The sequence below is a fragment of the Carassius auratus genome, chromosome 34 (genome assembly GCF_003368295.1).
Source record: "Carassius auratus strain Wakin chromosome 34, ASM336829v1, whole genome shotgun sequence".
NCBI classification, from domain to species: domain Eukaryota; kingdom Metazoa; phylum Chordata; class Actinopteri; order Cypriniformes; family Cyprinidae; genus Carassius; species Carassius auratus.
Genome location: NC_039276.1, coordinates 3,219,227 through 3,240,757, shown reverse-complemented (window position 1 = coordinate 3,240,757; position 21,531 = coordinate 3,219,227). Strand labels below are relative to the sequence as shown.

Below are 21,531 nucleotides of genomic sequence, written 5' to 3'. Positions count from 1 at the left end.
TTTATAAATTAAGTGTCAAAGATGTAAGTTTTTTGTTTTTTGTTGTTGTTGTTGTTGTTGTTGTTGTTGTTCTCAAATATCTGATAATTAATTGTGGTTATTTTTTTTTTTAAATAACACCTACCTTTAAAAATAGTTGATGAAATGAACTGGCTGCTGCTCATGTGAGAAACACGCTTGTTTACAGCATCTTCAGACCAAAGCCAGTGGGATGGAGTTGCTCAATTTCCTGGATAACTGTGGGTAAATAATGATGTATGGCCTCGCATCTGTGACACATCTTTCCTCCGATGTTGAAAAATCACTTCCATATTGTGTGTGTCAGGTTTTTCTACATGAAGTTCAAAGTTTCTTTCTTAAGATTTAATTATAAACCTCACATTGTTTCTCCTAAATCCTAATAATTTTATTTAAAAAAAAATAAACATTCCAGTCATTCATTTAAAATTCAAAAATGATATGAAAATAAAATGTAATAAATAAAAAAAATAGTTTATTCATTTATATTGATTTCTTATTTATATTTATTCTTAAAATATATATCCAAATATATTTCCAGATATATCCAGAATTCCTATTAAATGGCCTCATGACTTCATATCATAAATCTATTAGGATGATTTTAGGCCACATGACTCTTAGTTTCACTTTTGGTGTTTTGATCATGTTTATGTCTTGAACACGAGTGAGGATCTTGTGACCGTTAGGATATTTCAAATTTCCCCAACAAACATCTCTAATCTTCTGCTTTCTTATAGCGGGATAAAAGCAACATCCTCGTCTTCTGCATCTTCTTAAGGTATCATAAACTTAGAGGTGAGGATCAGCTTGTCTCCTGTGAAAGGGAAAAAATGTTTCGATATTCCTGAGAACTAAGAATAGGTTTCTGAGAAATAAATAGACAAATTAGAACATCTTAGTTGAGATTGTGCACTTGAAGTAACCTTTAAGACTTAGACAAACAGGATATATCAACAAAGGGTATAAAATAGTCTTCATTGACATCTCTGACATTTCATCCTGTGGATTATTATCACGGTACCAAATCAAAAAAAGAAGTTATGATGACTGGTAAGTCCAATATCTTAATTTTATAATTTAATCAGAAGTCCACAATTTGAAATCGGATTTTAATAATGCAACGTTAACCTGGATAATTTGAATTTACTTATAACACTAAAGAAACGAACTGCTTTAAAAGACAAAGTGTTGGCAAAGTGTTGTGAACGTAAAAAAATTAGTTTATTTAACTTAAAATGTTTTTTGATCAATTTACAGTAATTACACTTGTATTTAATCTCTATGTATCCATTTCCAAGTTAAGTCTTCATCAGTTGTTTTATCTTTCCAATTATGTTAAACTATAAAATTAGAAGAAAAAATTATATATATATAACATTCTAATTCAATTTCAAATCTGAAATCATTAATTTTTATGTCCTGAGAACATTTCTCCATAAAACTCAATTAAAAAAATAATTGATTCCTGTGATGCAAAGCTGAATTTTTAGGATCACTATCACATGATCCTTTAGAAATCATTCTAATATGATGATTCATTATCAAAGTTGGAAACAGTTCTGCTGCTTAATATTTTTTCAGAACATGTGATACTTTTTTAGGATACTTTGATGAATAAAAAAAAAACAAAAAAGAGCGATGTTTTTAAAATATAAATATTTTGTAATAACAATATACACTACTGGTCAGTAATTTGGGGTCAGTAATTTTTTTTCTTTCTTCTTTTTAAATAAAATCAATACTTTTATTCAGCAAGGATGTGTTAAATTGATAAAAAGTGATAGTAAAAAAATATATTATTAGAATATATATTATTAGAATTTTATTTTTTATTTTGAATAAATGCAGTTCTTTTTAACCTTTTATTCATCTAATATATTAGACAGCAGAACTGTTTCCAACACTCATAATAAATCATCATATCAGACTGATTTCTAAATGATCATGTGACAGACTGGATGTTACATGTGACACTGAAGACTGGAGGAATGATGCTGAAAATTCAGCTTTGCATCACAGGAATAAATTATTTGTTTTAAGTATATTCAAATAGAAAACTATTATTTTAAGTTGTAATAATATTTCACAATATTACTGCTTTTTCTGTATTTTTGATCAAATAAATGCAGGCTTGATGAGCAGAAGAAACTTCTTTCAAAAACATTAAAAATAGTAAAGTCTGTACTATATATATATATATATATATATATATATATATATATATATATATATATATATATATATATATATATATATATATATATATATATATGTTTATATAACATTTCCATTTTTATACTGTAAACTTCTAAAACCTAAATAACCTATTATTGAAGTACTAAACTTTATTACTTGCTGTAAGAATTGTTTTAATAATACATTTCACTTTTTTTATCACAGATTGCTTTAATATTTCCTATTTATCCTTTTCTAACAGATCCAAACCATTTACTGAATATCAGTGACTACGGTGACTTCTACGGTGAGCTCAACAACACAGATCTCCAGAACTCGACTGAATTTGTCGTGGATGAGACTACGTTGCTTTGCTCCTCCGCCTCCATGGTGGATGCCGTCAACATTGCGTTCTGTGTCTTATTTGTGTTCATCTTTCTGATGGCTATTCCTGGGAACCTGATCGTAGGCTGGGTCATTGTCTCGCACAGACACTTGCTTACCGCCTCAGATGTCTACTTATTCAACCTGATGCTGGCCGACACGTTATTGGCTCTGATTCTGCCGTTTTCAGCCTTTTCCGTGATCCACGGTTGGGTGTTTGGTGATATTGCATGCAAGTTGGTTTGCCTGGTGAAGGAAATGAACTTCTACACCAGCATTTTGTTCCTGGTGTGCATCAGCGTGGATCGCTACATGGTCATCGTCAGAGCTATGGAGTCCCAGAAGGCTCGGAGAAGATTGTGCAGTGGAGTCGCCTGCGCATTGGTGTGGGTCTTTGGATTGGTGCTCTCTTTGCCGTCATTCTACAACGAGGTGTATTACGAGCCAGTTTCCCAGCAGACCATTTGTGCAGAACGCTTTGAGACGAATAATGCTGACGAGTGGCGACTGGCCACGCGTATCATGAGGCATCTGCTCGGGTTCCTCTTCCCCCTGGTGGTCATGTTGATCTGCTACAGCTTGACAGTGGAGCGGCTCTTGCGTACACGCTGTTTCCAGAAACAAAGAGCCATGAAGGTCATTGTGGCTGTGGTTGTGGCCTTTCTTCTGTGCTGGACCCCCTTTCATGTTTCGACGATTGTTGACACCCTCCTGAGGACCAGAGTGGTTCAATTCAGCTGTTCCACACAAACGTCGGTGGACGTCGCCATGTTCGTAACTCAAAACCTTGGCCTTCTGCACTGCTGCGTGAACCCGTGGCTGTACGCCTTTGTGGGAGAGAAGTTCAGAAAAAGATTTCTGCAGATGCTTCATAGAAGAAGAGTTCTGGAGTCGTTCTGCCTCTCCAGATCTAGCAGGGCAACTTCTTCGACCTCTGAAGCCACTTCCAGCTTCCTGTGAGCTAAACAATGGGCATCAGTGTATGCAAACTTTAAATAATGTAGTGCACCTTCCCTTGCTTGGTTGAACTAGAAAACACTTTGTTGTAGGGTGCTAATTGCCATGATGAATTGGCTCCCCCTATTGGTCAGAAAAAGCACCTTTTTGAAGCCTAAATGAATAAAAAGGAAAGGAGCTACACCACATTTGCACAACTTCAGCATCACCAACTCTAAGCTTCCGACAACTCTTTCACTCTTTATTTAAAAAATTATTTTCATTGTACGTTTGGATTACAAATAGTTTGCAAGAGCTTTGTTATAAACACAGTGAGGGTGTTAAAGTGGACTAGTGATTGTATGAGTTTATGTGTTTGGCATTTAATGTCCCCGACAACCTCTGTAGTCTCATTTTGACGCATGAAGACAACTGCTTTTTTCAAGACAAGTGAAAGCTTTAAAAACACACAGAATAGGGGTGTTACTAAAGTATTTTATATTGTTGAATAAAACATGAAAATATGTTGAGCTTGTGTTAATTACAGGCATTATTAGAAAACATTCAAAAAACCCAATGACTTCGGGACAATGGAACCGGAAGTGCTATAATTATAACTTGTTTCCAGTTTCTGGCCTACAAAAATGCATATCAGCAGCACTATACTGCTTGGTTGAGCTACTGGTGCCCACAAAAAAAGTCACTTTCATACCAAGCAGCTTTTCTGTTGGTCAATTCTTGTGAACACATGCAGTGAAAACTGCATTGGGAAATCTTTTGTGCTCATGCAAATTTCTGATTTGTGGATTCCTATTGAAATGACTGGCATTTTATAAGTACTGATAAAGCACATACTCTGTATAACAGTATTCTACATCCTTAATCCCATACAATACCTAAATATAACAACTACTGTCATGGATAGCTGAATATGGTTGATAGCTAATAGTGAGAACTGGATCTTAAAATAATGTGACTGTTCTGCAGAAAGCTAGGCTTCTGGTTTGTAGAGAGGTGTGTGTTTGAAGTTAGCAAAACAGCTCTTTGAATAGCTTATTGTATATTTGTTTTTATTATTATAATTATTATTATAATTATTATTATTTTTGTCAAGGCAGCTGGTCTGTATGTGGACAGTACACAATTATTTTTATTTTATTTAAAGAGATAATGTGCATGTTTTAAATATATAGTATGATGTACAAGAAAGTAAATATTGTATTAAAAGACTGAAGGTTTTCTGAAATGCATTACATTTTTTCCTCCATAAATTGTACTTTAAATAAAACTATATAAAGTGCATGAAAGCTATTAGTTTTTTTTTTTTGTGTGTTTGTGGTGTAATGGTTTGTCAGTATTAAATGGATGGAATGACAGAAAAATCTCTCCAGAACTTATAATGGATTTACTTTTTGATTTTCATGCTCATTTGTAAATAATAATAATAATAAAAAATAAAAATAAAAAAAATGTATGAACACTCTTTGTATGTCTCTTTAATATACATTCAGCCAGTCACTGCTGCAAAATTAAAATGATCAGTACTGTCAGATATACAGATACTGTTTCACAATTGTGGTTGAGGCCACTTCTTTATCGTGTGATACTGAATGTGACATTTGATGAGCATGATAGCATTAGCCTACTTTTAATCACACTTAATTGTTAGTTCATTTTAAATATAGTTTTTTAAGTTATATTTGAGTTTCATGGGCACAATTTTTATTTATTTTTGTATGTTTCAGTTTTTGAAAGCAGCAGCCTGAAAGTAAAATTTAAAAGTGGTGTCACAGAATTGGCGTTCTGTAAAAAGATTGGTTTGGTACCCAAAAAATATAATCTTATTGTCGGTCACCTACTGATTCTAACAGACAGCAAATAATAAAATAAAATAACTACAATTAAAATGATTATATTTCAGGTTTCTAAAATGTATATGAGTTGAATGTTCTTCAGTGGAATGTTCTTTAAAAATTCACTTGATTCTTCAGTCAGATTTTAAAAAATATTTATAATTCCAGTTTCTGATAAAATAAATAAAACAGAATGCGTTTTTGCTGTTAAAAACGTAAGATGTCTATAGACATCTTTCCCTTTCGAATGGTCTCTCCCACTGTGTTGACAAGCTTACAGGGAAACACCTATTTATTCTGTTACTGAAGCCTGTAGCTGCACGAACCAACAGCTCTTCAACTCATCAAAAAGGGGAGGAGCTGACCTCTATATAAGTTTTGTAAGATTTTTCTCCGTCTGCAATGAGGATCATCTCCTTGCTGACTCTGCATGCATGAAGCATAAGAAGGAAGGTCAGCCTGCTCCTCGCCCTCAGAGAAGGAGCCCCCGGCAGCGGAAGAATCCAGAAGCCTTCCCATGCGGCAGTCCGGCACATCTAAGAGCAAATTTATGAGCAAATTTAAGACTGTTGAGGATCTCGGCCTGGCTTGGTCGGTTCTGGAGAAGCTGCACAAGTCCTGATGCCTCTGCATGCTACTAAGGCCGCTGTACACTGTAGGCAAGGCCAGGGCCAATTTTGTGGTTTTGGAGCGCTACCTTTGCCTGAATATGTTTCAAGCTGGACCTGTCCTTCTCACTTGCAAACCACCGCTGTGATAGTGGATCCACATATTCAAAAGAGCATTTATCTCCTCCTCATTTCCAGGAATGTCAGTTCCTTGTCCCCTTGTGGTGAATTAACATTTGAAAAGATAGAATCACTACACATTCAGCTTCAGGCTTGGAAGTTATCCTGCATGTGTCAATTTGTATTCTGAAAACCATAGAATGAGGTTACACACTTCAGGTCGCTCACAGACTACCTCACTTTAGAGGCATTATTCAGATTTTGGTGTGGGACAACAATGCTCACGTTCTCCAGCCTGAAGTACAAACACTGCTTGCAAAAGGAGCCATGGAAGCATTACTTTTACTTGAGTATATTTTTTCAGTATACATTCTTTTCTGTAGGAGGAAGTACTTTCTTTCCAGGCAATATGAAACACATCTAATTTTGTTTTCTTCTAGCTGGACCACGGTGTCGGACTGTTTATCTTAATCTTCTTTAAGCATAAAAGAGCAACTGTATCTAAAGTGCTTGAAAAGAGAGAGTCCAAATTTCTGTTACAACATCACGTTTTTCTGAGCTTATGGATATGCTGAGGAATAGAGACAAGTCAGGAAGATTATTTACAAAGCAGTCATTTGTGGTAGAAGTGATGGTTCTACCATATTTGTAACAAGGAGTTGAATTTGCAGCTTTAGCTAAATGGGGTATACACGAGATTAGATATTGATCTGTGATATTATCGCTTTGCTGGAGAATTTCAACAACATTAACATCCATGTCAGAGTATTCAATTTAGAGTAAGATTATGACAGTGAGTAGGTCCTGACACATGTTGTCTAAACCCAATGGAGTTTAGAATGTCTAAAAATGCTGATCCCAATGCACCATTTTCATTATCTACATGGATATTTAAATCGTCAACAATTAACAAATAACACTTCCCCTTTCACTTTTTGGATGTGGCTAACGTTTATATTAGAATCATTTAGAATCATTAAAATAATGTAATCATCTGGTTTTAGCCAGGTTTCTGTTTAAGTTATGATCTGTTATCATATCATTTACAAACAGCACTTTTGTAGAAAGGGATCTAATATTCATTTTTTATCATTTGTTTATCTGTATTATATTATCTTTTTTTATAATTATTTGTTTAACAACAATAAAAATTTTACATTTAAATTGGTTTCGATGGTTTTTTTTATTTATTTTCTAGTTCAGGGAACACAGTCTCCATAGGAAGGCAGTTACATACATCTGGAATGGCTTGAAGGTGAGTAAATCACGGGGTAATTTTTTTTAAATGCATAGGTTTTCATTACCTATGCATTTTACTTGAGCGATGCATTGTAGAATACAATGTCATGTGCAAGACGTTGCTTAAGATGTGGGACTTGGGTGCAACGTTTAAAGACATCCATCTAGTGTCGCATTTACATTGAAAAACAATGGAAAATACAGAAGTTGAATGGATCACCACATATTAATACGTCAAGCAAGTCATGTTTACACATACAGGGAATTTTTTTAGTGACAGAAGCTCAACAGAATGACAGTGACAAGACAGGACACACATGATAAAAATAATAATATACAAATAGACAAAATAGACAATGTACAAAAAAGCTAAATAAAAATATAATATAAACAATTATGAAATCTGTGTCTGGTCATTCTGCTGCTCAGAGCTCTGTAGCGTCGACCAGATGGCAACAGTTCAAAGAGGGAATATGCTGGATGGGAGGGGTACAAAGTGATTTTACTGGCCCTTTTGCACACTCTGGATAAGTACAATTCTTAGAGAGATGGGAGGGTTGTACAAATGATTCGCTCAGCAGTCAGGACTACCCTCTGTAGTCTTCTGAGGTCAGATTTGGTAGGTGAGCTAAATCAGACAGTTATTGAAGTGCAGAGGATGGATTCAATGATGGTGGAGTAGAACTGTTTCAGCAGCTCCTGTGGCAGGTTGAACTTCCTCAGCTGGTGAAAGAAGTACAGCCTCTGCTAGTCCTTTTTCACAATGGAGACAATGTGATTGTCCAACTTCAGGTCCTTGGAGATGGTGGTGCCCAGTAGCCTGAATGACTCCACTGTTATTACAGTGCTGTCCATGATGGTTAGTGGTTTCCACAGTTTTGAGCGTGTTGAGCTCCAGGTTGTTGAGACTGCACCAGACAGCCAGCTCTTTAACCAGCTCTTTAAGGAGACTCATCACCATACTAAATGAGGTAGATGAGTGTGGTGTTGTCTGCAAACTTCAGGAGCTTGACAGAGGGGTCCTTAGATGTACAGTCGTTGGTATACAGGGAGAAGAGAAGTGGGGAGAGGACGCAACCCTGGGGGATGCCAGTGCTGATCGTACAGGTGCTGTTTCAGAGTTTTCCCTGTCTTACAAGCTGCTACCTGCCTGTCAGGAAGCTCCTGATTCACTGACAGATGGATGTGGGCATGGAGAGCTGAGTTAGTTTGGCAGGAGGAGGTTTGGGATGATAGTGTTAAAAGCAGAGCAGAAGTCCACAAATATGATCCTCACATAAGTCCCCGGTCTTGTCTAAATGTTGCAGAATGTAATGCAGTCCCATGTTGTCTGTGTCATCCACTGACCTGTTTGCTCTGTAGGCAAACTGCAGGGGGTCCAGTAAGGGTCCAGTAATGTACTTCAGATAAGTGAAAACTAGTCTTTCGAATGACTTCATGACCAAAGACGTTAAAGCCACAAGTCTGTAGTCATTTACTTCTGTAATTTGGGGTTTCTTTGGGTCAGGGATAATGGTGGAGCGTTTGAAGCATGAGTGGATTTTGCACAGCTACAGTGATCAGATGAAGATATGTGTGAAGACAGAGGCCAGCTGATCAGCACAGGATTTCAGACAGGCTGGTGTAACACCATCTGGGCATGGTGCCTGTCTTCTCTTGTTCTTTCTGAAGACCTGATGCACGTTATCCTCACTGATTTGGAGTGCTGGAAGGGAGGAGAGCGGGGTTGCAGGAGGTGTGAAAAGTGTTTTTTTCAAACCTGCAATAAAACTTGTTCATATCGTCTTCTAGTTGTTGATTCTCCACAGCGCTGGGGGAAAGTGTCTTGTAGTTGGTGATCTCTTTCAGAGCTTTCTATACTAAAGTAGGATCACTGGAAAAGAATTTGCTCTTTAGCTTTCAAGTATAATTCCTCTTTGCCACTCTGATCTCCTTTTCTAATGTGTATTTGGCCTGATTATACAAGAATCCATCCCGATTTCTGTGGGCGCCTTCTTTGGCCTGACGGAGCTGTCTGAGTTTTGGAGTGAACCATGGTTTGTCATTGTTGTAAGTTAGATGATTCTTGGAAGGAATGCACATATTTTCACAGAAACTGATATAATATGTTACAGTGTCTGTGAGCTCGCCCAGATCGGTTAAAAAAATACTCCAGTCAGTGAGGTCAAAACTAGCTTATTATTCCTGCTCTGTTTCATTAGTCCATCTTTTTACAGTCCTAAAAACAGGTTTAGTTGATTTCAGTTTCTAACTGTAGGTCGGTATAAGACGAACCAAACAGTGATCAGAGTGTCCGAAAGCTGGTTGTGGTACAGAGTGATATGGATCCTTTATTGTTGTGTAACAGTGATCCAACATATTACTGTCTCTGGTGGGACATGTGATGTGCTGTCTGTATTTTGAAAGTTCACAGGAAATATTGGCTCTATTAAAGTCTCCAAGAATGATTAAAACAGAGTCCGGGTGTTGTTGTTCTGTAATCTGATCTGCCAGTTTTTGTAAAGCTGAGCTCACGTGCACTTGAAGAGGAATGTAAACATTCACGAGAATGAAAAAGAAAAACTCCTTTGGTGAATAGAACGACTACCAGATCAGGACATCACATCTTCTTTAACACTGTTACATCTGTACACCACCTTTCGTTGATGTAAAAACATATCCTGCCACCGCACGATTTCGCCATTGATTCTGAGTCGCAATCTGCTTTAAACAGCTGAAAGCCATGCAGATGTAGCATGATATCCAGAATGGCGTAATTCAGACAAGTTTTCATAAAACCTAGAAAGCAGAAGAAGAAGTTTGTCCATGTTGTTGGGTAGAGAGCAGAGATTCTCCAGATGGATGCTACACAACAGTGTTCGAAATCCACGCTTTCTGAGCTTGATGAGCAAAATGGCTCTTTTCCCCATCTGTGCGCACTGAAGCGCTTGAACAGCTCAGCTGTTCCACAGACTACAACGTTCAGTAAAACGTCAGAATAATTTAAATCTGGTAGAAGATTTTGTGGTGTTTTCTGCTGAATGTTCAGAAGTTCATCCCTGGTGAAACTGATCGTGTTTGATAACAAAGAAATAGGAAATACAAATAAAAATAGTACAAACACTGGAGAGCCAAGTACTGAAGAAGTTGTGTGCGGCACCATCGAGAGTTAGAAACATCTATTCATGCAGTATGCAGATGTAACAATAATAACCAAAACCATTCATAAATACTCAAATTTGAATAGTAATAACAACATATTTTATTGCAAACCCTCAATTGCAGAGCCTTTTATACTCTTTCAACACTTAAGCTTTATCGTTAATCCTGACTGGTGATGAAATGCTTAATGACAGTTGGGTGATTTTCTCTCTCCACTTCTTCCATTCTTGGCAGGAAGTTTGTGTGTCAAATATGCTAATTAAAATATGATTTTGTGAAACAGAACCTAATATGAATGCTACAACATGCACTTGGCAGATGTTTAATTTCAAAAGCCTACTATATTTCATCATTAAATTCTATTTTCACACTCATCTTGAGAGTGAGGGGGCAGGATAGTCCTGCATGGTGAGGGGGTCCCCAGTGGTGCCAGCCCTCAATAAATTTAATGTTGGTTTTGGATGACTCTCCGGTGAAACCAAAGTACTGATAATATCTCTGCTCTACATTATTTTTGCTTATTCACACAGGAAGGAAAGAGACAGGGTCGCCTAGTGATAATCAGCAGGCCTGTAGCTAGCTATGACGTTACGGATGTGCTGACCTCGGTAAATTTTCAAAAATAAAATTTGTTCTCTAATGACTAATTTGCTGTTAAACTCTTCATATGAATGTTTTCCTGATATGCATAATTCAGTTTAGACCTTTGCAAGAATGTTTAGCATCCGTATGAAAACTGTCGCTGCTGGCGGAGTTAACAAGTCTTCTTCACTCTCAGAAATAAAGGGACAAAAGCTATCACTGGGGCGGTTCCTTTTCAAAAGGTAAATAGGATCCATTTTGGTACCTTAAAGGTACATATTTGTACTTAAAGTGTACATATTAGAAGCTAATAGGAACAAAAGTCTACCTTTTGAAAAGGTACCACCCCAGTGACAGCATTTGTACCTTTATTTCTGAGGGTATTGAGAGTCGTGAGCTCTGCCAGATCCAGCTATTTTAAGTGTTTTTGGACTTGTTTTTTCCACTTAGTTTGACACTTTACAAAGTTAATAAAGTAGGACATTGCAGTTTAGGGTCAGCGATAAAATTTATATTATCGTATGTGTAGAAAATTTGAAATAATTTCGGTTTTATTTTTATTTATGTTTCTTATTGTTCCTGTGGCTGAGTGGTAGAGCATTCTGTTAGTAGCGCAAAAGGTTGTCGGTTCAATTCCCAGAGAACACCACACATCCTCATAAAAAAGTAATAATAATAATGTATAGCCTGAATGCACTGTGAGTTGCTTTTGATAAAAGTGTCTTCCAGGTGCATAAACGTAAATGGTATTGTTTGTTTTGATAGCAATGTCTGGCAACACTAAATCCCTGGCACTAAAACTGACAGTAATTAAAAAAGCAAACTGACTATTGGTGACAAGATACAACATTCAGTTATGGAAACGCAAAAAAAAAAAAAAAAAAAAAAATGATATTATCTATCAGAGACGTTATCAATGCTGTCCAAAACAGTAGCATTTAACACTGGTACACATACCCCCCCTCCACTCCCCCCCCCACCGATTATAATCAGTTGTTATGAAACCACTTACAGAAAATTAACAGTCAGTCAGTATTGAGAAATTTTCACTGGATGATCTTCTAAAACCTAGACTGTCAGACCTGAGCGCTGTTAATCAGTAAAATCACAGAAAATAAAACGGTAAGAAAATAACATTTTTATCAATTTATAGAAAGTTTGTTCATCTTTTAATTCATTTAAAGATTAATGGATTAGCAATATGACTTTAAGTGAAATATTGCACTGAACTATTTAAGCATACTTTTAGTTGCATGCATTTACGCTTCATCTAAAAGCTCCAGTCAAAAGTTTAGACAAAGCAACTCATTCTTTTTTATTTTTTTATTTTGCACTTTAAGAATAAATTAAGAATAAATGTCAAGTCATATTTATATAGGACTTTTATGTCTACAAATTGTTTCAAAGCAGGTTCACAGTAATAAATAAGAAAATAACTGTTGATTGTTGATTCAGTTCAGTTAAATATTGCAAATTTAAAATTAACTGTAAAAAACTGTTCATTGCCTTCAAATTTTAAGTTTAGTCAACTCAAATATCCAAGTTGTCACTAGCACAATATAGCATTTCAAGTTTTACTAAACTTAAAACTTTCAGGTGGCAGGGCTTGAAAAGAAAAAACTGCGTTCCTCTGTATTATTACTGTTCCAAAACTGGTTTGGTAGGAAAAATCTGTTAATAACGTTATTATTTTAAAACAAATGTCTTTGCCTATAATAGGCTAATAATAATAACAATAGCCTAATAATAATAATAATGTACAGTATTGTCTTTGTATTTGAATTGTATTTCAGCACCCCGGGTTGCCATTTGGTTGAAAACACAGCAAAAACCATCTTCAATATTTTGAATTTGGACTGCAATACCTATTTCAACCACTCTGAGTCAATCCCACATACTAGAGCTGTAATCGGGCCTTAAAATTTAGGACCGACAGGACCCGAGCCTGACAGGTTTCGGCCCGAGCACGACAAGTACATTTTGATTGACAGCTTTTTTAAAGCCCGAACCCGTTTACAGCCCGACATTATTCAAATGTGTGCACACACAGCTCTTTTGCCTTTTGTCAAAAATGAGTAATTTATACATGTTTTAACATAATTTATTCATAACTAATGTAGACTAGGCCACTTGAAAGTTGGAATAAAGAAATAAAATAAGTCCTCTGTAACATCGTAACATCTCAGCACTAAAGACGAGTCTCTTTTGACAAATTAAATTGAGATAAATTTTAAATTAAGATGGGTATTTGGCAATTACGAAATTAAGATAAAGGCTCCGCCGGATTTGCTTCGCAACTATCAACTGACATTTAATAAAAGAATAATGCCAACTCTGTCCACATTATGCATTTAAGACTCAATGAATATATAGTTATCATTTGAAAAACCTTTACTCACAGAGATTAGGCAAAGCCTACATGGTTTTGTGGAGGAAAATGATTGAATCCACTGTAGATGTCTTCAGCGCGTTCCTGTGCTCACTGATGGCGCGTCATTATTCACTCATTATTCTCATTATAAACATGGTCAAAACTTTTCCACACCTCAGACTTTGCTTTAGTTGCTGGTGCAACCAAAACGTAATTGCCAGAGGCATGCCTCCATTACACCTACTCAGCATCCATTTTCGTATCTTTCTCGCGGCAATCAAAACACATCACATGACTGCTCGTTTACTGAGCCCGGCCCGAGCCCGCGTAAGATGATATAAATTAAGCCGAACCTGACCTGGCCCACGAATCTGGCCCACAAGATCCACTTTCCTGCAAAATTTAGCTCTAATGCTGTGTTCACACCAAACGCGAATAGAGCGTCTGGCGCGAATGATTTCAATGTTAAGTCAATGCAAAGGCGCGTTTACGCGCGTCTGGAGGTCTCGCGGCGCGAATGGGGCGTTAAGCGCGGCGCGGAAGACGCGAATTCGCCTCATTCGCGCGTCTAGTTCGCGCGAATGACGCAAATTGACGCGCGAATAGGGCGATTCGCGCGAAACGCGCGTTAAGCGCGAAGGTGCTTTTTGTGCATTTAGCGTTTGACGCGAATTCGCGTCTGCCGCCCGAGTTGAAAAATTTGAACTTTGGCGTCAATTCGCGCCGCGTTAACCAATCAGGAGCCTGCTAGGAGTCACTCATTCAACAGTATGTTCCTGCAGCCTCCGGTTGTGCAGGAATAGCCTTCTCCACTCATTCAACAAGGAGGAACGACTGATGTTGTCAGTGAGCAGTCAACCGGAGCTATATGACAAAAGTTCATATTTCTATAGAGACAGGAATAAAAAGGACATATATGTATATAAAAAACATATTAATAGATAAATTGAATAAAGGCCAATTGATAAGAAACGTTTCATTTTACCCCAAACGAATTATATTTTATCTTGAACCACTAAAGAGACATCAGAGCAAGCGGCAAATGTCAGAAGGTCTAGCCGAGCCGAGGCTGCTCTCAGCGGATACATGATGACGGAGCTCCCGCTGGTCGAATGGAGCTCATCTCCGAGATCGGCGAAACACATTTTTTTAAATAGACGCTGTCATTATAAATAAACCGCATATCTGAGTTTAAAACAACTACATTCTCGCCTGAAATACTTTTAAAATTACATTTCATGACACAGTAACAGTAATATTTTGAAAATTATCCGAATAAAAATGGCGGTTGAAAATGCTGCGTGAACTCAGCTGGCAGAAGCCCCCCCATGACGCGAATTCGCGTCTGTTGTGAAGTTAATTCCACGCGCGAATGAAGCGAATTACTCGCGCGAATGAAGCGAATGATCTCAAAATGGTCAAGCGGCAAACTAGACGCGGTAGACGCGAATTTGACGCTCTATTCGCGTTTGGTGTGAACACAGCATAACACCAATCAAACACAACTGAGCATGCTAATCAGTGTCTTCAGGATCATTAGAAAATCACAGGTAGTTGAGTTTGATCTGGGTTGGAGCCAAACTCTGCAGTGTATTGGCTCTCCAGGGTAAGATTTGAGGAACCCTGTTTTAAACTATTCATGGACATTAAGCAGCGGTGCAGAATTTGTGTTGGTAATTACACGTTCAAATACAGTTATCGCGCGACTCTTTTACCGGCTGTTTTGAAGGAAGATCAACGTTCACGACAAAAAAATATGTGCAAACTGTAATGAAGCAGAGATCAGTTTGTTCCTCACTTTCCGCGCTGACGCCGAGATCGTTTGCTTGCTTCAGTGAAAGTATAACGTGCCTAACGTTTTCGACTTGTACATTACACGTCACACCCTGATGTCACATGTCGTTACGGGATCTTTATGGGTTGTGTGTGAAAGCACGCACATATCCCGGGTAATCACTGGCAGTGTGAAAGTGCAAAATCTAGTGACCCGGGAACAATTGCTGGAACACTTTACCCGTGAATTTGCCGGAATGGCAGTGTGAAAGGGGCTTAGTTGGGTCAAAATGCCTGTCTTTGCGAGTATCCTCGTCAACACAGTAATTTGTGTCCTACATCAATGTTAAAGGGATAGTTCACCCAAAAATGAAAATGTGATGCTTACCCCCAGGGCATCCAAGATGTAGATGACTTTGTTTCTTCAGTAGAACACAAACGGACATTATTCTTTGTTCTCCTCGACATAACAGAAGGTATTGAGAAGAATGTTCACAACCAGACAGTTTCTGGTCCCCATTGACTCCGATAGTGTATTTATTTATTTTTGAATTATTATTATTATTATTTATTTTTATTTTTTGGTTATCAGTATTGTTCCAAATATATTACTTTGCGATTAACAGCACAGGGAAACTCATACAGGTTTAGAACAACAACAGAATTGTCATTTTTGGGTGAACTATTCCTTTAAAGCAGTCTAATAGCCGATGTTGCCATTTATGTCAATAATGTAAATCAAACATCAGAAAGAAAATAACTCACTGTCCTTGACTGAATCGCTTTTGTATTAAAAGTAAGTATTAATGTATTTCGAAGTCATACAGTGAGTAATAATCAGCCTATTTGTACATTTATCTATTTACAATATAATATTTCTTATTAATTTTAAACTTAAAATTAATTTTAAGTTTTTCAAGTAGGATGATTTGGTATGTATCTTTGTTCTAATTTTTTATAATTTGTTACTGTTTACTTGTGTTCAGTAAGCTTAGTGTTCACTAAGCTTTTTGTGATATTGAAATTGGTAACAAGACATTTCAGTGGCATAAAAATCCTATTTATCATATACATACACACACATATACATATATACCGTACATATATATATATGTATATATAAATAAATATAATAATTTCACTCGTTGGATGTCACATTTGCCTAGGCCGTACTACTGGAATTCTTGATTGATTGACAGCAAATTTCTAATATTAAATTGAATGATAATATAACGTTATTAACCAGTTAATGGCCATTTCATATTTTCAATTCTGTTCGGAACTACAAATTTATTTAGTTTCTAATTCTGGTTCTGTTCCTGTAAAAATATTGTTCTTTTACTGGTTTTCGTTTTTGTTCCTTGAAACAGTTCAGAGCCCTGGGCAGCACAAACACTTTTTAAGTTATGAAACGAGCTTAATTATCTACTATCTACATTCAAACTAAAAAAATAAATACATTTCATTAATTACATTGATTAACTTATACTCCACAGAATGTCAAAAATGTTGACAGGTTGTGAAACATTTGAGTGAATTAGATTGAAATATGCTGGTTCTAATATATAATTTTTCCCCACAGTTGGAAGTCAAACGTCCTAAACATGGAAACTACTACTCCAGATTTCATATACCCTGATTTGGTGACTCCCTGCCCACAAACCATACAGAGTCTGAACAGCATGGTTTTGGTCTTAGTTTATGCCATAGTCTTCTGTCTGAGCTTGCCAGGCAACATGGTGGTGATATTCGTGGTGAATTGCATGGAGAACCGCAGGACGTCAACTGACGTTTACCTGATGCATTTGGCCATCGCCGACTTGCTCTTTTCTTTGACACTCCCATTCTGGGCTACTTACTTTCACGTCGGCCACTGGATGTTTGGCACAGTTATGTGCAAACTGATTTCAGGCTTGCAGGAAGCTACATTTTACTGCTGCGTCTTTCTTCTGGCATGTATTAGTATCGATCGCTACCTGGCCATCGTGAAAGCAACCCAATTTCTCGCCCAAAAACAACATCTGGTGGGAAAAGTGTGTGCATTGGTGTGGCTGTGTGCCTTTATGTTGTCCTTGCCCATTATGATAAATCGTGAGGCCTTTGCGTCCAGTTATACGGATCAATATATATGCCATGACAATTTGACCGCAGAAAACATGGACAGCTGGAGACTGAGTTGGCGGATTCTCCACCACACTTTGGGATTCTTCCTGCCATTGGCCGTCATGATTTTCTGCTATGGTTTCACCATCTGCACACTTTGCCGCTTGCGCAACAGCCAAAAACAGAAGGCCATGCGGGTCATCCTATTCGTCGTGTTGGCTTTCATTGTCTGCTGGCTACCCAATAATATTCTAGAGTTAACAGACAACCTGATGCGAGGCGGCCATGTGAAGGAAACGTGTAAACTGAGAGACCGTATAGACGTTGCCTTGTACATCACGCAGGCATTGGCCTTCACCCACTGCGCGATAAACCCTATCTTGTATGCCTTCATTGGAAAGAAATTCCGCAACCAGCTTTTGAAGTCTCTCTTTAAGAAAGGCCTGTTGGGGAGAGACACAATGTCGAAATATCGAGTAGGATCTGCTTATAGCTCTGCAAGCACTAGGCAGATGTCAGTGACTCTGTAGTCAGCTGTGTTCCTCTGTAATATTAAAATGATATGTATTCTTCCTCTTCATGCTTCTTTTAAAAACATAGTTTAGCCAGAAATGTTATATCATCCCTGTCTTGAAAATACAGAGCTTTAAGGTTGGGTCAGTAAAGACAGAATTGTCATTTTTAAGAGGTAAAATAAAAGTGTGCTTGTGTATCTTTGACTTTCTCTGGCTTTTTTAGTGATAATGATCTTTGAAAGGTTTTTCTTTGGTTTGAGGCAAAATGCAGAGCTTGTTCTTTTTCAACGCTGTGTACATATCAGTATGATCTGTGTAAAACACTCTGCAGAGGTTTCTGTTTTTGTTGGAAAAGTGTAACAGGCGAATGTAGATATTTTCTGTTTTGTTTATTTTTCATCTGTATTTTACCTGTAATTTAAAAAATGTTTAAAGTCTCTTATGCTCACCTGCATTTATTTGATCAAAAATATCGTAAAACAGTAATATTGTGAAATTTTATTACATAAAAATGTAATTTATTCCTGTGAATTTTCAGCATCATTAATCCAGTCTTGAGTGTCACATGATCCTTCAGAAATCATTCTAATATGCTGATTTGCTGCTCATGAAACATTACCGTTACCAAAAAAAAATAAAAATAAAAAAAAATAAAAAAAAAAAGGTGAAAGGTTTTATTAGTTGCTTGTTTCAGGACATGCTATTTTTGTTCTTACTCTGAATTAATGTAAAAAAAATATATGTTTTGGCTTCACATGTCTAAATAAAGCTGCTTTCGAAAAAAAAAAAAATGCTTCTCGACCTTGTACCTTGTACACTAACATCTCCAGTTCCTCTCGACAACAAAACAGGTGGCAACAGTGCTTTAAGTGGCCCAAAAGTATGGAGCCAAAAGAGTCTCAATAAAGATAAATGCACACACTACATTCACATATGCACACAAAGGATTCATAAATACACACACAGGATACACAAATGTGCACAAAATTTACAAATGCACACACTACATTCACATATGCACACACAGGATTCATAAATACACACACAGGATACACAAATGTGCACAAAATTTACAAATGCACACACTACATTCACATATGCACACATAGGATTCATACATGCACACACATAATCCATAAATACACACACAGGATACACAAATTTGCACAAAATTCACAAATGCACACACAAAATTTAAAAAGCACAGAAGATTCACAAATGCATACAAAATTCATACAAAACTTTTTTTTCTGCAGTCACTGGGCTGGAGTGCGTTCTTGTGATTGGCTAAAACAAGGGAGATATCTGATTGGTTTCAGATCATTCCCTGTTTAAATAAAGGCATTTGTGTGTCGAGCCAAGTCAGGGGAGTCTCAAAATTCACACACAAATGCAGTGAAGTTCACAGTCCACAAGCAGTTCGTAAATCAAGATATATGTGTGTGTGCATCAGAAATACATTTCTGAATCTTGTCTTGTGCAATTGTGAATCTTCAGTGCATTTGTAAATGTTGTTTGCATTTCTGAATTGTGTGTGTATTTCTGAATTTTGTGTGTATTTCTGAATTTTGTATGCATTTGTGAATCTTCTGTGCTTTTTAAATTTTGTGTGTGCATTTGTGAATTTTGTGCACATTTGTGTATCCTGTGTGTGTATTTATGGATTATGTGTGTGCATGTATGAATCCTATGTGTGCATATGTGAATGTAGTGTGTGCATTCATCTTTATTGAGACTCTTTTGGCTCCATACAAAAGAGGTGCTGGTACTCTATTATAGCCAAATCATTTTTTTTTTTTTTTTTTTTTTTGATGATTCCCCTCATCCCCTGAGGTAACAACAACTATATTGAATGGCTTTTATATACAGCAGTCAACAGGCAACCTTAATAATAAATTTATTAGTTTGTGGATTTGCTTGAGCTAGAAATAACTACTGAACATAAATAAAATGTGCAAAAGGATTTTGAAAAAATACCCTTAGAAAGAGCTACTGCATTACTGCATTCAAACTTCCAAACTGACTCAAATTATTCGCGAACCCGCTTTGAACTCTATATTTGGAATAGTGGCTGTAGTAGGCCTACCGGTGCATACAGGCCCACTTAAAGCACTGGGTGGCAACCTGTTTTCCTCCTTCAAAGGGCACAACCCTAAAAAACAGAACATCTATGACAGATATGCAAATATCTGATATCCCCGGGTGCCGCAGCATAAATGGCTGCCCACTGCTCCGGGTGTGTGTTCACAGTGTGTGTGTGTTCACTGCTGTGTGTGTGCACTTTGGATGGGTTAAATGCAGAGCACGCAATTATAATAAAAATGTATACCTTTTTGAAATGTATACCTTTTTTGACTAGATATATCCATGTGACACGTCATTTATCAATCTGATTTGCATAGATAAAGTCTTGAGAAATAGAAACAGGAAAGGGTGCTTTTGAAACACGATACAGTTCACTTCTGTCTTTTTTTTTATGAACTCTTCTCTAATTCTTAATGTGGCCATCTCAGGTTTATTCTCATTATCAGTGTTTACTTCAGTTTAAACTAATACCAGGTACCTATTTCTGTGAGTGTGAATTAAACAACACTGGTGAAAGCACTGTTTATCGCAATTTTAATACATAAAGACTAAAAGAAGGGTTAAAGTTTAGGGAGTAATTTAAGAATCGGTAGAATAGTTTTGTTTGTTTGTTTCTCACCCAAGAGGTTCCAGGATGTGGTTTCTCAATCTTTGTTTTCCACTGTATTAAGTCAAAAATGCAGTACAAACCTTATTAAAACAACACTTTGTAAATTTAGGCGCTATAGCGTTTAATAACAAACAGAACTGCACGCATCCCGCGGAAGAATATTCTAACCGGAGCTACATTCTATGTTATGCCATGAGACCAAGTAGGGCGATTCACTCGTGTATGTGTTACTCCGAAGCGGTGATGACCCGAACAAGCTACAATGGTGCAAAAATAATCACTTATTATAAATGTACACCGTAGTGATTTGGACAAAAAGCCGGTTTGGTAAATGCATTTATAATGTACTCGCTCATTATATACATTTTGCACTTTTTGAACACAGAAAAAGTGTTGCAAAGTATAAGCAGAATAGCTCAGAATATGAATTAGTAAACCGTTATAAAGAAAAAGCCAGCCACAGCTGCCTTTGGATTAATTGCCACAGCCTGGGAATCATGACCTTTTAACTCCATCTTGACCCTCGGAGGCCAGGCTTCTGTCTCAGTCTCTCAGGCTCCACCGTCATCTGTTCTCTGTTCTCTGTTCGGCTTCACTGGGCCTCTTGTACTCCTGGCTCCTGTTTAGTTGTGTATTTATACCCCGTTTAATTTAGTTCGAAATTAAATCATCTTTTGTAATGTTTTTATGGTAACCTTTGATCGATCTAAAGAATTCTTGCTAAATAGCATACATTTCTTTAAAAAAAATCTTACTGACCCATAAGCTTTTGAATGGTGTGTCAAATTTTAGTAGTTGCCTACATTTGTTTATTTTCCTCTTACTCTGCATCATGGGGTACAAATAAAGTTAATTCAGAAAAAAAAAAACGGAGAAATTAAAGAGAGAAGTGAGGCAACTTGGTTTCCTCCTTCACAGGGCAAACAGACATGCAACATAAAGTTGCTGGTAACTTTATATGCCACTAAAATACAGAGTGTGTGTTAAAGTGTTCTTACATTGAATTATATTAAAA

At 36.9% G+C, this 21,531-nt stretch overlaps 2 protein-coding genes across 2 annotated transcripts; both read left to right on the top strand.

Moving 5' to 3' along the window:
- The first annotated feature begins 742 nt into the window (after positions 1-742).
- On the top strand, positions 743-4,994 carry LOC113052960 (C-X-C chemokine receptor type 1-like). Its single transcript, XM_026217463.1, has 2 exons — positions 743-1,071; positions 2,459-4,994. The coding sequence occupies exons 1-2, from the start codon at positions 1,062-1,064 to the stop codon at positions 3,538-3,540; spliced, it is 1,092 nt and encodes a 363-aa protein (XP_026073248.1). The 5' UTR covers positions 743-1,061; the 3' UTR covers positions 3,541-4,994.
- Positions 4,995-12,097: 7,103 nt separating this feature from the next.
- cxcr2 (chemokine (C-X-C motif) receptor 2) lies at positions 12,098-18,296 on the top strand. Its single transcript, XM_026217462.1, has 2 exons — positions 12,098-12,181; positions 16,786-18,296. Exon 2 carries the CDS (start codon positions 16,808-16,810, stop codon positions 17,834-17,836), a length of 1,029 nt encoding a protein of 342 aa, XP_026073247.1. The 5' UTR covers positions 12,098-12,181; positions 16,786-16,807; the 3' UTR covers positions 17,837-18,296.
- Positions 18,297-21,531: the final 3,235 nt, after the last annotated feature.